Below are 15,961 nucleotides of genomic sequence, written 5' to 3'. Positions count from 1 at the left end.
ATAACCTCTTATGGGTCCATTACAAAAGATATTAGAAAATAATAAATTAAAGGATTTACAAGGTTGATGTCACCTAAATCCTAACAATAAACACATATATAAATGGTTTTGTTGGCGAAGCTCTATGAAATGACTATGACAAAAAAACATAAATATGAAATGCTTGACCAATAAGACCATTTATACATGTGTTTTTTGATCATCCCTTAACACCTTTAAGTGCTTTTACTTATTCTTAAAGAACTTAAAAATTTGTGACTTATATCCACTTACACATCAATAATTGAATTAACCACATTTATAAACTTCAACAAGAATTTGTAACTTATATCCACTTACACATCAATAATTGAATTAGCTACAATTATAAACTTAAACAAGACATTGTATTTTTTCTAACGGAGGAGAATCGATAGATGCAACTCATCATCCTAAGCTTAGCTCAAGATAAGGTAAGGCCCCTCCTCTAATCCCTTAGGGTGACAAATTAGGCTCAAACAAGTCTGTCACTAGAAAAATTCAATCGACAAGAGTTTAACCTTGGACCTACATAGAAAGAACCCAAAATCTTAGCACAACTTTACCAATCATTGACCAAACTTATGACCATTTACAAGAATTATGAAATGTCAATTGAAGAAACAGTCTAAATTCTTTAAATCTATAATAAATCTAGTAGATAATCCAACCCCTAAAATATATTAAGATAAAATTATTTGCTAGCTTTATATAAAAAAACAATATATCATCTTAGACAATGATGAAGGCGCAAGGGCAATCTGATGACAGTGATCCCAAGATTGGATAAATGGGCACGGGAAATAAAAGTTTTACCATCACGACAATGTTGCCGGTAATTTCGACTCTGTGCCCGTCGATTTCACGTCCTTTCGATCACGTTTCTTATCATGCGGTCTCTCCAAGGAATTGAAAGTAACCTGGCCTTATCTACCTAGGCAGTTTAGTTTAAAAGAAATAAAATTAATCAGGAGCATCTTTTATGGGGTTATGAATGACAATTTGCAATCCTCGGGAACATCGTTTATATCTTTCTAAGGACACCTGTGCATAATTATGTGCAATAAATTGGTCATCAAGCAATCTAAATCTTTTCTCGCCCTGTGTAATAATTCAAACCAGAAGTACAGACAAAGCTCCGGCAATGGCTACCTTACCTATTTGATAATGAATCTTAGTATATAATAAAGCAACGAATTGATGCCCTGTTCGTCTATTTTTGCTTTAATACTGGGAATCTCGAAACCCATCTGGAAATAATTTGTAGAAAGTCCGCCGACGTAGGAAAGCCAATCTTTTGGCTTGGATTGACGGCCCCCCCACTTCAGAATTGCCAAAGCCGTCAGTATAAATATTTCAATCCCGTTGAATTTTTTTTCTGCTGGTGAAGGGTTTTTAGTTGTTAAATTCCTCCTTGCCTTCTGTGCATACAGGGTTTAGCCAATCGGCGTTTAACCCTGCTGTTTCTTGTTTTAAAAATTTATATTTCTCATTTAAAATAGATTCTGATTTGATTAGGTCCAGGGCTTGAAATGCAAGACGGCCTAGCCAAGTTTAATGATCTTATATAGCCAAATTAGTTAGTGTGAATGATAGGCCTGAAAATTTCAAGTAGGAGAGAAAAATCTTAAGTTTTACACGGGTCTTTTCTGGTGAATACAGCAATGGCGAGAAAAAGGGGCGGCAGCGGCTATGGGCTGTTGGCAATGATGCTGTTGACGATGGCTTGGATTGCATCCCCGGCCATGGGGAAATTTGTGGTGGAGAAGAACAATTTAGGGGTTACCTCGCCGGAAAATATTAAGGGCACATATGACAGCGCTATAGGCAATTTTGGTATTCCTCAGTATGGCGGATCAATGATCGGGACTGCTGCTTATCATGATGAGAATCACATGGGTTGCCAGGAATTTGCTTCAGCGGTCGACTTTAGAACCAGCCCTGGTGGACTTCCTAATATTGTTCTTGTCGACCGTGGAGGCAAGTTTTCAGTCTTCTCGATACCTAGTTTCTCTGTGTTTTTAACTGTATAATTGAGAAGTTCTTGTACTGATTAATTTTGCATGGATTCTGCAGTTCTGCTATTGCTTTGCTTGTGAAGATTATTAGCCCTATTGTAATATGTTTTAACGAAGGTATTTTGTTTGTAGTTTTTACCTGTCTAAATGCTAGTTTGAAATGACCCTTATTATGTGTGCTGTCGGCAAATTTTTGTTGATTTCTGAGTATGACACCAACCGCAGACCTGGATTGTTTTTATTTTTCATATTGAACATTTAAAATTTTAATGGTTTTCTTCATTATAAACTTTCTTTTTATTGGTTTGGTGAATTGGGAATTTATCAGTCCCTCATTCCATGGAGCACAAGCAGGGGCCTCATCACCCAGGCAGGGAACGTGTGCTGTTTTCTTTTCTCGCTGATTGAACACACAGGAGCTTCCATGCGGTTCATTGAGGGAATTGAACCTGGTTCGTCATATTGGTTACATTCATATGTACCATACAGTGCTGTCCATTGGAATGGATTTTAATTTCTAAGCTCTCTGTGCATATACAATTTTGAACTTGCTGTATTTTTTGAGCAACAATACCCTTAAGTTAGACCGAGTGACTTTGAAACTTGGACTTCTTTCTGTCATTCATGGTGCTTGCATTTCCTAAGGGTTTGAACGTGGCTTGTTGGTATTGACCCTATTTAATCAACAAGCAATGATCTTATAAACAATTTCTTCTTAAACTTATGCTATGAAGTTGTTTTCTTCTTTTCTAATTTGGCACGATTAACACAACACAATACCATTGTGGGTTTGTCCAAATTCTTCTGGTTAAACTGATTATGTATTTTATTTCTCTAGGTATCTTGGAGAATTTATACCATTGTAGCATTCTATTCACACGACAGTCACATTGCAGTCAGAAAATGTAAAAGTAACTCAATCAGTCAGGTTTAGAATTAAAAAAACTTGGCAAATTAAAGAATTCTAAAATACTCATAGACATATAGGGGAAAACTGCAATTGTTATCTCATGCCAAATATAATGTGTAGAAAGAGAAACAAAGTTCAAACAAAAGATGTAAATAAAGATCCAATGTTGCCAATTACTCTTATATTTTTGATGATTATGAGATTGCCAATCAAGTTTGGTGTACTTGTTACAAATTAAGTCTTAAACTACAAAATAAAAGTTCAAAACACAATTAGCCTTTTAGTCTACTAGACCGCAGAATGTGAAGCAGAAGCTGATGCTGCTTATCCCTGTTCTCCTTACAACAGGGGTCATGGTCATTAAACCTTATTCAAGATGGCCAAATCATCTTCATCAAATGAGGGCATCTCCTCGGCTGTGATTCATTCCAATTTAGGATCAATCTTGTCAAGGGAATTAGGTCGATCATCTTCAATGCTGCTTGAGAGTAGAAACATTTAAGGTCTTGTCCTACTAGTGAATTCCAGAAACTTGAATTGATTGAACTTTAACTACATAAAATTATAATTAGGGAAGTTAAATTACTAATTATCATTAAACTTCATTAAGTTTAGCAGTATTTAAAGCTTTTAACCTCAAATTTTCTTAAGCTGTAGGTTAAGGTTGTGATGGATCAAGACAAATCATTCATCTGTTGTTGGCTCAAGTGGTTGCATTAAGGATATAGGATAGGTATGTACAGGTTTTAAATGGCTGAATCTGCAGATCTCTGGTGATATATATATATATAGAGAGAGAGAGAGACACACACACCACCCAATAGGTTGAGACATCCAACAAGGGGCCAAAATGCCAAATGGCATATGTAACGCACAGGGTTTTTTTATTAGAATTGTTTGGTAATATTATATGAATGAGATGAATGTGATCCAAATAAGACCATATGATATAATGTACAATTAGTATATATGATTCGTGGGGTGCATGAATATAAGCATTTAATCTTCAACCAGTTGGTTGAAAATTTGAAGTACAGCGTTGATATAATAATAAGATTCATCAAGTCTTTCCCTTGAGAAATTTAAGGAGAACATCTACATTATATCCTTTTATTTATATTTCTCGTAACTATTTATATTACATCTACAGAATAGTTGTCTTAGCCATGTCTGTAACTTGTTGAGTGATATCATGTTCTTTAACACAATAAAAAGAAAATTCTAAAAGCAAGTTGGAGTTTTAGCTCTAAATGTGTTGTAATTCATCTGAAGGTGATTTGCATTTTCTTGTAGGCATTGCCTAAATTCTTCTAGGAATTGAGTGACTTGTATAGGTCATCAAATCTAATTAGTGGGAATAATAAGAAAAAATTCAAGTACCCGTTAGTTCACCCAGCCAATCATGTTTGGTTTTCTCCTTTTGAGCATAGCACCATCTACATGCATTATTCATTGAATCCCTTAATAATCTCTTGGAATAAGCTATTCTATAGTGTCTGGAAAACATTCGACCTTGTTTAAAGTGTTAGGAAATTTTTGTTAGTTACCAAAAGTGTCTACATAGTGCTTTATGGTGAGAAACTTTATTGGTTTTATGGAGCATTTTAGAGCTTGTTAAGTTAGGATGTGGGAGTGTGCTAACCTCTCTGTACATCCCTGTCAAGTCCCAAAATCAAGTTAACTATAAGATTAAAGAGTTAAGAGTTGTTGAGGATGACCACCTATCATCCCTGTCAAGTACCAAAATCGAGTTAAATATAGGATTAAAGAGTTAAGAGCTGTAGAGCATGACCACCTATGTGTGGATAGTAGTAAATGTTCTTGAATTGTTTTTTTAAATTTTTTAATGATATAAGTCAATGAAGGCATGGTATTAGGTTAATCTCTGAAAGGTGTTGTACACAATGACAGTATGCATGACCTTTTGATCATTCTAAGAGTGTTTCTTTTAGAATGATGTTTTTTTCATAAAAAAAATAAAATTATTAGCTGTGTTCTCTTGCAAGTTTACTTTGTGGGCGTTACATCTGAATTTTTTTGGTGTTTTTGTATGCAAATTTTCAATTTTAAAATTATGGGCATTACAGTAAGTTGAAACACATTCCAAGATTGCTTGCAAACAGAAAAAGATCCATATCCGGCCTAGAATACACATTGCCATCCAGTGAAGCAATTTGGTTTCTCTGTTAAAGTAGTCCCACCTTTACATTGACATTAGATTAGTTGTAAAATAATTTTTGTAATAAATAATAATATCCATAATTTATTTCAATTTAAAATTTTTTCAATAAGCAAAAAGGCTATATATGAAGTCTGATAACAAATTATTAATTTAGAATATAGTAGGTAGTGTTGATCTTCCTCGAGTCTACTGTACATTTGTTGGAGAAGAATCCCATCCACTACTTGTACATTGGCATTTGCAAGGGCTGCTTGTCAATCTTCTGCACTATGAAAAAATGTTGCAGTGCATTTGAATAGGCTGTTTTCACCCTCTGCATTATCCTTGAATGAATTACTATAAAAGGAATGATGAGTTAAGTGATATCCGGTAGCTTGAAAGTCATAATAAACCCAGTTACCCACTTTTTGGACCATGTTACCGCCTTTTTACTCTGTTTATGTCATCATAAAAATTACCCACAAGTTTTTCACCATCAACCAATCTCAGTCAGCACTTAGATCAAAAGTTGTGAAATTTGCACAAGATTATTGTGCATCCATCCAAAACGACTTATCAAAAAACAAGGCATGCAATGGTGATACCATTCATGTGATTGGCAAAGCTACATTCAACACAATCTGATAAAAGTTACATGTATTTTAAGTTCATCTTTTGACACATGAATTCTACAATGCAAGAAAGTGAGCAGTAAGCCTTGTCACACCTGGTGAAGCATCTTATCAAGTTGAGCACCCTAGTGCGATTATATATGAATTGATTGATTGGTCTTCCCTCTATTGTAGATTTAATACATGGAAGTTTGTCAATGTCTTATAGGGTTGAATCAAGACAATGTATTGTGCATGGGCCTGAAAACAACACAAGTTACTTTTTTATTAGAAATTTTGTGTCTGCCTCACAATTTGCTGTATTATTTGTTATAAATTGCACTACACATTTTGACTCTAAACTCTATCACTACGTCATCAAACACAAAAAAATAAGTGGGCCAATTTCATTTTATTAAGATGCATACATGGCTTTGAGGAATATCACACGACTTTGAATATCACACGGAAGGTTAATATTGTGTGATTTTCTCTCCAAGTCCAGCTATCTGACATTAGAGTGCAACCTGGCTTTTCTTATTCCTTGTGATGTTCAATGAGTACCTCACTAATGTTCTGCACCACATCTTTTAGTTTTATCATATAAACTCCAAGGTTCTCATATGATGTGGCTTTGAAAAGTAGGATCTGCAATAACGATGGCATAAATCATTGCTTGCTAATAAGAGTTAATGCAAACATTGAATGGGATGATTAAGTAATGCCCAAATTGGCTATCAGTATTTTAACCTGAGCACACGCATTCTTTCTCCATCCCATGCTCTTCAAAGATAGTCTGGCTTCAGGAGGGTACATGTTTCAAAAAGACATACATTCGCCTACTAGTATTAGATTTTTTGGCAGAATATGGTGCATCAAAAGTGTTGGGATGAGTTTGTCATGAAAGTTCCTTCTCATCCAAAGGTCCCTTGCCAACTTCAGTGGCACTAGATGACCTTTTGGATGATTTTATTGTAGCATTGCCTTTTAGTTTTTTTTTACCTTGCTTTATGCAAAGCCTATAGAGATGATAGTGTTTGGTGGGTTACATTCTTAGGATAACTTCTGCAATCCTTCACATAATGCCCAGATAACTTTGTTGAATTTCATTTGAAAGGGTTAATTTCTCTACTTTTTTCAATCCTGCAAAAATAGCATTTTAGCCTATGTGAATTGGGCATGTAGTTGCAATAGGCTCACGTGGCATTATGAGCTTAAATAATAAATAAATGCATAGCCATTGGGGTTAATAAATATTAAAAAATGAAAAGCATAGCTGTCTTAATGTTTAGTAAAAATTTTAAAATAACTAACCCTAATTCTAAACTAAAAAAATATTTTAGGGCTAGAGTGAATTTCAGCATAGCAGTCTTTAGGTATAATAAAAGCAGAAAAAGTACCAAGCCCTAAATGTGTTTTTTTGTGGGATTAGGGTTGGGTTTAGTATATAGCAAGTGCACCTTTTAAATTTTTATTTAGGAATTACCAAAAAACCTAATGCTAACTGTACACTAAAGTAATAGTTTAAGCTTAAAGTTAGATTTAGCATAACAATGACAACATATTCGGTACCGTGTAGTAAAAAGATCATTAAATCAAACCCTAAAATAAAAAATGTTAGGGTTAGGGTTTCTGACATTAATCTTTGATGTCAGGGCTTAGGCTTAGAAGTAAACATTATATTTACTTAAACAACTAACTCTAACCCAGAAAATTTAAACTAAAACATGAAATACACTCATGGGCCTTACCTCTTTCACATGGCAGCTTGAGAATAACTGAAAGTAATGTGGAAAGGTTGAAAACCAGCAATGCCAGAAGCGTGACCTAATTTGTTGGTCATTAATTCACCTGTTTACTTGTTCACCTTTTTCTGAAAGTAAAATGTTTTGTTCTCCTAGTGTGGAGTTGGAAAATTGATAAAATAAAAAAAGTAGAATTCAATTTTATATTGAAGAGGGCAAGGGTGTTTTGTTGAAAAAACTGCAGTTTTAGCAGTGTTTTTTGAAAGCTGTGTTTTGTTGAAAAAACTGCAGTTTTAGCAGTGTTTTTTGAAAGCTGTGTTTTGTTGACTAAACTGTGGTCAATAATTGTACATTGCTGGACAATTTAGATCAGCATGATCCCAATGCCAAACTGCAGTTAACTGTGGGATTTTGTGGTTTATTGAATAAACTGTGTTATTTTGGCAGTTTTATCAATAAACTACATTTTTGCAACCGAGAACCCTGGTCAGCAGTTTTGTATGGCTGAACAGATCAAAATGGTACAGCTTAATGCTGGGCCTCAATTAACTGCAGTTTTTTTTTTTGGTTATTACTTCTCCGACTTATACAAGCAATAGGTTATCTGGAAGAATTTATTCAAACCATATGGGTAATGAAAATACACACTTGGTTGATTGATATTCTTAATAAATAATAAATATGTATGCACTGCAGGGTTCTTCTATTTTTAATTGCTGGTTTAATGGTATTTGGAAACCCGAAATTGATTAAGTCCTGTTTCAGTGCAGCTTATTTTGATAGGAACACAAAGCAAGGCCATGTAATGGGGAGATGCTGAGGAATAAATTTGGATGCCATTATTGCCCATGTTTTGGGCGCTATTAATTGTGTTAAAGTATTTGTTTATATTTCTTATATTGTGAAAAAAGTAACTTAAAAATACAATGAAGAAATGGTATAATATATGCTAATTTAGACTTTCTCACAGGGTTTTTACTTACAATGAGATTGCGAATTGGTGAATCTATCAATCACTTTCCATTATTTGAGTTGATCTAGAACCTCCTCCATTGTGCCAGTTGGTTTATTAAAATATTTATAGATTTAAAAAAAAATTCAAATGCGTTAAAAAAACTTGTGTAAATAGTAATATGGAATGGGCCAAAAAGTAGCTTCTGAATTGTGATTTGGTGATTTGATTTTATTGTTATATTTCTATAAACACCACACTTTTTCATCTTTGAAGATTTGTTTAACACATGAAAGTATTTTTAGCCTTACTTTGACCGCTTTTGACATGCTTGATCATGTGACACTGGATTTTATTCTCATCGTTTACTTTTAAATGATAAAGTACTAAATCTTTTGTTTATTAAGTTGGCTGAATTTTGATTGTCAAGACTTAATGTTCTATTTATTTTATCTGAATTGAGCCTTCTGCCCCTCCATTGCAGAGTGCTTTTTTGCTTTGAAAGTCTGGAATGCTCAGAAAGCTGGAGCGGCGGCTGTGCTTGTGTCTGATGACAAGGAAGAACCTTTGATAACTATGGATTCACCTGAAGAAGGTAGTTCAACTTATGAATATCTTGAGAATATCACTATTCCCTCTGCCCTCATTGAGAAAAAATTAGGTGACAAACTGAAAGAAGCTATTAAAAAGGGGGAAATGGTCAATATTAATTTGGACTGGAGAGAGTCTGTTCCACACACAGATGAACGTGTGGAGTATGAGTTGTGGACAAATAGCAACGATGAATGTGGGTTGAAGTGTAATATGCAGATGGAATTTTTAAAGAATTTCAAAGGAGCTGCTCAAATTCTTGAGAAAGAAGAACACACAAAATTTACTCCTCACTATATCACTTGGTACTGCCCTCCGGCCTTTACTGTGAGCAAGCAGTGCAAAGCTCAATGCATTAATAATGGAAGATACTGTGCACCTGATCCAGAACAGGACTTTAATCGGGGGTATGATGGGAAAGATGTGGTGACTGAAAATCTGAGACAACTGTGTGTCTTTAATGTTGCAAAAGATGATGGCAAACCCTGGGTTTGGTGGGATTATGTCACTGATTTCCATATCAGATGTCCAATGAAGGATCAAAAATATAACAAAGAATGTGCAGACGGTGTCATCAAATCTCTAGGTATTCTTTTTTTGTTTTCCTTAAGTTTCTATCGCCTTTAATGTGTCTGTTTTGAGTCTTGACTATTCAAATGAAATTAAGTATTAAGAGTATGATTAGATGATGTTCTAGTTCATTATCATCAAATGCTTTTTGGCAGGTCTGGATAGGAAGAAGATAGAAAAATGCATGGGGGATCCAAATGCAGATACTGAAAACTCTATTTTGAAAGCTGAGCAAGATGCACAGGTTAGTTTAGAAGTTAATCTATTTGTTATGACAAGTTCTATTCAGTTGCAAATGACAATTCTTCATAAAATATGTCAGAATTTGCTGATCAATTTTGTTTTAACTTTTTTTTTTTTTTCTGTGCTTCGGTTTTGGATTCCTCAGGTTGGACATGGATCTCGTGGTGATGTCACAATATTACCCACTCTTGTTATTAACAAAAGGCAATACAGAGGTTGAGAATATTACCTTTAAGTACGTTTTGTTGTTCTGTGATACACATGAGTCCAAGTGTGACATACTCACATGTTCTCATTGCAGGAAAACTGGACAAAGGAGCTGTCATGAAAGCAATTTGTTCTGGTTATAAGGAGACCACTGAACCTACAGTTTGCTTGAATGATGGTGAGATTCAGTTTTATCTGGCTATATTCATACATTTCAGGAGTGAAGTATTATGTATTTTTAAATGTCCAGTAACTGTTTGGGTTAACATGGACTACTGCAAAAGACAATTGTATATTCATTGCATAGCCTAGGACAATTTGTGAATGAGGCAGATTTACAAATTAGTGACTATCGAAATTAACTATAATATTTTCTGAATCTAGACATGGAGACAAATGAATGTTTGGTAAATAATGGCGGTTGCTGGCAAGATAAGAAGGGAAATATAACAGCTTGCAAGGTATAGAATATTTTATTTTGACAAGATGAGTTTCTAATTTTTCTTATAGTAAGTTTGCATTATTGCTGTTAAAATTGCATGCTAGGAATATCTATGACCTTTTATTTTTGCAGGATACTTTCCGTGGAAGGGTCTGTGAGTGTCCTTTGGTTGAAGGTGTTCAGTATAAGGGAGATGGTTATACCCACTGTGATGGTTCCAATCTGCCCTTTGCCAAATTTAATTTGTTATTTAATACATTTACAGTTCCATTTACATAAATTTAAAAAATTGGTATGAATATGCATACTTCTATTCTTATTTTCTATATGATCATTATCATTTTGTAATCATAGTAAAGTTATTATTCCATGTCATGGTTTTGTGATCCAGGTAAGAAGTCTCAACAAAAAACGACCGGTGGGGGTGCTATAATTTTTGTACTGTTTGTGGTGGCTGCTCTTGCTATTGGAGGTTACATATATTATAAATACAGATTCAGAGTAAGTCAATATTTGAGAATTTTATTGATTTCTTTGTTTTATGTTTAAGGACTCGGGATTTATGCTTGCTTTTTATGAATGAATTACAAGTGATATTCTTTTTCTTTTCTTCTCCTTGTTTTGCAGTCATATGTGGACTCTGAAATCAGGGCCATCATGGCGCAATACATGCCTCTTGACAGCCAGGAAGGGAATCCAAATCATATTCACAGCGAAACATTATAAACAATGGTACAGTACATATTGCTATATTTTTATGTTTGATTGTACCAAATTGGGTGATTTCATTGTAGTTATTGACATTTATTTTATAACGATTATAGGTGATTTCCCAACCTTAAACATGCTGAAAATGTTATTTTTTTTATCTTAAATTTTACAGGCATCATACAAACTTAAACTTGGGGCCAATTCTGCAGATGATTCTACAGATTTTATTTTAAAGTAGTGTTCTTGTACATTATAATTGTGGGATACTATGTTCAAGTTTTTTTCGATCATACAAGGTGACTAAAATGCATTTCTCTTTGGATGTTCTTTGTATAAGCTTTATACTTGTGAGCGGTGTGCTCACATTTGGATTCTGTAAGATTCCTAGGGTAGTATTAGATAACAAGCACTTAAGTTTCAGGATGTTGTATATGCTCATTGAGTCGGAGAAGGCACAACAGTATAATCTGCAATAATGGGGAATAAAGGTTACAAGTAGAATGATGTTCGCTTGAAGGCTGACCACTGCTAAAACTTCAAGAGCAGCATAGAATAATGCTTTTATAATAATTTGATAGAATTATAAAAATTGTTATCTTGATAATAGTTGAAAGGCTGCGTGTCTTCATTTGGTTTCTAGTTTTAAATCTTGTTTTATTGACTTTGTAGGTTACATAAGCAATTCGTATCTCCTTTTCTAATTGGACTCTGGATCACCTCCATTTTTCATATAAATTTTAGCATATTTGGGTTGACTTCGTTAATGTGCATAATTTTAAATGTTACTTATTTTTAAAGTTGAGAGCATTGATTTAACCGAGAACCCTATGATGGATGACATTACGGAAGGTAGTCGTTTTATAACAAAAAAACACCGTCGATATTTGTTATGTACTTTTCCTAAAACGTGGCAATATTTTCTTGGAAACTGCAGTGTCGTATTTTTTTTGAATTTGCTTCAACACTGTCCATTTTATTGACTTGTGGTTATATGACAATGAAAATGGTTTTTAATGTGTTTTGAAAAGCATCATGTGAAGTATATGAAGGTTGTATTTATCTTTAGAAACAACTGTAGTTGCATAATGTGTTCCATTTGAACACGATGTCTGCTCACCGATGTCTCTGAGGTCTGCTCTTACCAGCCAATGGGATTTGAACTTTTTGCCTGTTGCGCCTTCTGCTGGTTCAGTGGGTGCGGGTTTGTCTGCTTCTGTCGTGCTCTCATCCTCTCTTGCGAAGGTGGGTGCCCCGTCTATCTGCTGTGGGGGTCGATGATGCTTTGCGTTGTCCTCCATGGGGTGATGCTGGCATTGTGGCTGCCTTGCCTGGTGATGTTGCTGTTGCTCTTGCTGGTGATGGTGGCCTTGTTAGAGTTATTGTGGGTGCTAAGTTCCCTCTTGGACCTCCTATTGTTGGTGGACGAAGTTTTGCATGCGTGGTCAGATCTGTTGCTCATCCCAAAGGGAAATTTCAACTTCTTTCTTGTACCAAAATCTCCTTAGTTGTGGTTTGTGGCCAAGATGTGGTTGAAAATGTTGGCTTTTATGAATGTTGTGGGTTAATGTGCAGATTTGCTAGTTTTTGGCCTTCTCTCTCTGACCTCCATTGTTGGGTATGTGATTCCTGGAAGCCTTTTGTTGCTAGTAGCATTGAGCTTTACCCTTGTGCTAAAGGTTTTTTCATTGCTTCCTTTGCTGCTTCTCATTATTGTGATTTGGTGTTTGGCAAGTTGTGGGTTTGGGGAGTTAACTCTCTCTCTCTCTCTCTGGACAACTTCTTTTAACCTTCTTACCAAACCACTAAATGTGCATATGGTTTGGGGTTTGCTTTCCTTACCTCACCCTTCATTTCTGGGAGCATTCTTGTTATGAGGGCATTGGTAACTTTATTGGTTGTTTCATGAAAGTGGATGATGTCATGACTTCCATGGGTCATTCTGCTTTTGTCCGTATTTTAATCAACATTGACATCTCTATGCCTCTCCTTGGGAATGTGGTTCTAGTGGTTTGGGATAGGCCTTGGACTCAATTGTTGGATTATGAGGGCCTCTTCTTTTGCTGTCAAAGATATTTTTCTATGGGTCATTTAACTTCGGATTGTTCTCTCTTGCCACAAAGGTACTTGGTGGGAAGATGCTACAATTGATCACTTGATTGCCAAGGCTTTTTATTCTCACGATTTGGATGACTTTTCATACTTTGGGGTTACTCGCTGTTGAGGCCCTTGTTGGCCCTCTTGTGGCTCCTTCACCTATTGCTCTCATTCTACAATAGCTAATTGCTCTCGTTCTACGATAGCTAATTGCTCTTGATGATTGTACTCTTGTTGTGGTCTTGCAGTAGCGATCTGCTCCTGGTGAATTTACTCTTGCTGTGGTTCTGCAGTAGCAATATGCTCTTGGTGAATCTTCTCTTGTCGTGGCTCTGTAGCAGTTGGATAGTAATGCTGTGGGGACTCCCTCACCTGATCCTTCTCATGATGGTCCTAATAATAGTATTGCTTGGATTGTTGTTTGTCGTAGGTGAAAGGGTAAGCTCTCTCCTCCTCCCCCCTAAACTCATTTAGGTCAAGTTTTGGGTTTCTTTCGGGGTTCTGGGTTGTTGATTGCTTGATAGACTTTTAGTAATAGTCTTTTGACTTGTTAAAAACTGTTAGACCTTGGTTTGTTAAGGGTTTGCACCCTAGTTTTACTTCCTTTTTTTTTTTTTTGCTGCTTATGGGTTGTTTGTATAAAGGGCGAACACTCTTGTTTTGTTGCTTATTTTAATAAAAAACATCTTACGTCAAACTAGCCTTTGTACAGGTGGTCGTTGATATTGAGAGTTATTCTCAATTGTTGCCAAAGAGTCAAACTAATTACAATTGCATTATGTTTATTACATTTGAAACTAGTTTGAAGAAATACAGAAGTTTGGATGTTAAAATATTTTGGCAATAGTGACTGTTGAATATAAGAATTAGTGTGCTATGTGAGGGAGTTCTACAATAAGTAAAAATGACAAATCTATTTGATGCAAAGAGTTGCAGAGGTCTTAGTTTTCGTCTTCGATTGAGTATACAATCTTGACTTATTCAAATTTGTTAATGGAACTTTCATTAGGGGTTGAAGGCAATATTTCATGCTTGGTCTTTTTGGGGTTTGGTGCCAATATGTTGCTGCTTTGGAATTAAAGATTGGGAAAGGCTTCATTGGGTGTCAATTAGGTTTTATTGTGGATGTTGTAGATGGTTGCTCAAGATCTTGTTGTGGCTCTAGTGGTTTTGTTTATGTTTTGGATGTCGAGTTTTTATTGGGAAGGATGGTGCTCTAATAAATGGTTCTTTAGAGTGAAGAGCTCTTCTTTGGTAGGGTTGTTTTGGAGTTCAAAGATGTCTATTTTTTCAGTGTAAAAAGCCTTATTTGTTTCCTTCTAGCTACATTAGGGCTAAAGAGGAAATTTTGAAAGCATAGTTTGAGTGTTTAGAGAGGAGATTTTGATTTTAACCTTGGAGTGAACCCTATGTTTCTCTATAATCCTCCCCTTTTAGGGATTTGAGTGATGTTTGACATTCTTTCACTACAATTTTTGAAAGAAAAATTGTTTGGTAAAGATATTTCAAGAATGGTGGGTGAAGTTGTGTTGGTTGAACAATGATGAGTGGCTAAGCTAGACGTTTGCTTTTGCTACGCTGAAAATTTGTCTGGATTTCGATCTTCTCATCTTGAGATTGATCTTTTTCTCTTTTGTTGGGTTTAACTTCTCAAAATGTTGATTGTGCAAAGTATTACAATTGAAGGTAACAACTATATATGGAAATTAGGGTTTAATTGTAAAATTGCTCTTAAATAGTATATAATAAAATGGAAAGTACAGGAAACAAAATTAGTAGCAGAAGAAAAATATGGAATTAAAGAACAAACACATAATGTAATATTTATGTGATAAAACCTCTTCGAGGAAAAAAAACATTAAGAGGAGCCTTAAGTTTGTATCATCTCTACAAATAGAGATAACAAAGAATCCTTCCATTTTTCACCTTTTCAACACCCACAAATAGAGTTTTCATTTAACTTATATTCCGAACTCTTGTTTATATAGCATTTTAACCCTTTAATTGAGGTGCACAAGTTGTTTATCGTATCCCTTCCATGGTAAAATCCAAGTATATTATTAAACATTGGTAACTAACATGCCTTGTGGATGTATTATTTTTCATAGTTTATAAGGTAGCCTTGGTCTTCATGTGGAGGTGTTACAACCATAAAAAATATTGTTACAAGCGTCCAAAACAACCTATTGGGAGTTCGGTGCCCAAAACCAACTTAATCTTCAAGATTCTTTTCTTTCTTATAAATAATATTTCACCATCACTGAAAAATAGTTTATAGGGTAGTCCTCACAAGGTCACAAATGGAAGATGATTTCTAGGTAGTCTTTGTACCTAAGCAACTTCCTCACAAAAGATTGTTAGGAAAGTGCCTCCTCTAATGCTTCATTTGATTGTTCCTCAACAAATGGTCATCCTTTCTCTTATTCATAGTTTGTATCCCTCAAGTCAATAATTGGAATGAGCTTACCATTGTATAAAATGCCTTGCTAATGACCCTTGTGATGTCTTAATGGATAATGAGCATAGAAAAGTGAAAAATAAGGAAAACATGATTGCTGGTAAAGAGGGTTATTGTAAGTCTTAATTAGGATGATCATATGTAACACTTACAAAATAACTCTATGGATTGTTTTAAATAGATGGAAAGATTGAATGAGTGTACCAATGTTGTCCTAATGTGAAGGAATG

General features: G+C 34.9%; 1 protein-coding gene across 2 annotated transcripts; it reads left to right on the top strand.

The window, feature by feature from the left end:
* Positions 1 to 984: 984 nt before the first annotated feature.
* LOC131064989 (vacuolar-sorting receptor 1) lies at positions 985 to 11,826 on the top strand. 2 transcript variants are annotated; one of them, XM_057999341.2, is made up of 11 exons: positions 985 to 1,359; positions 1,681 to 1,998; positions 8,900 to 9,592; positions 9,732 to 9,820; positions 9,965 to 10,034; positions 10,121 to 10,204; positions 10,411 to 10,487; positions 10,601 to 10,682; positions 10,860 to 10,969; positions 11,096 to 11,200; positions 11,352 to 11,826. In XM_057999341.2, exons 2-10 carry the CDS (start codon positions 1,683 to 1,685, stop codon positions 11,192 to 11,194), a joined length of 1,620 nt encoding a protein of 539 aa, XP_057855324.1. In that variant the 5' UTR covers positions 985 to 1,359; positions 1,681 to 1,682; the 3' UTR covers positions 11,195 to 11,200; positions 11,352 to 11,826. The 2 variants fall into 2 exon arrangements, with proteins under 2 accessions (XP_057855324.1, XP_057855325.1); XM_057999342.2 differs by having other exon boundaries at positions 985 to 1,363.
* Positions 11,827 to 15,961: the final 4,135 nt, after the last annotated feature.

Source organism: Cryptomeria japonica, chromosome 6, assembly GCF_030272615.1.
Source record: "Cryptomeria japonica chromosome 6, Sugi_1.0, whole genome shotgun sequence".
In the NCBI taxonomy this organism is placed as follows: Eukaryota; Viridiplantae; Streptophyta; class Pinopsida; order Cupressales; family Cupressaceae; genus Cryptomeria; species Cryptomeria japonica.
This window is presented reverse-complemented; position numbering and strand designations above follow the sequence as displayed.

Bases quoted from the DNA above. Each gene is read 5' to 3' on its own strand.
- LOC131064989 (XM_057999341.2), top strand. From the start codon at position 1,683: ATGGCGAGAAAAAGGGGCGGCAGCGGCTATGGGCTGTTGGCAATGATG. The intron at 10,488-10,600 runs GTATAGAATATT...TTATTTTTGCAG, and splicing joins GAAATATAACAGCTTGCAAG to GATACTTTCCGTGGAAGGGT. The intron at 10,683-10,859 runs GTTCCAATCTGC...TTTGTGATCCAG, and splicing joins TGGTTATACCCACTGTGATG to GTAAGAAGTCTCAACAAAAA.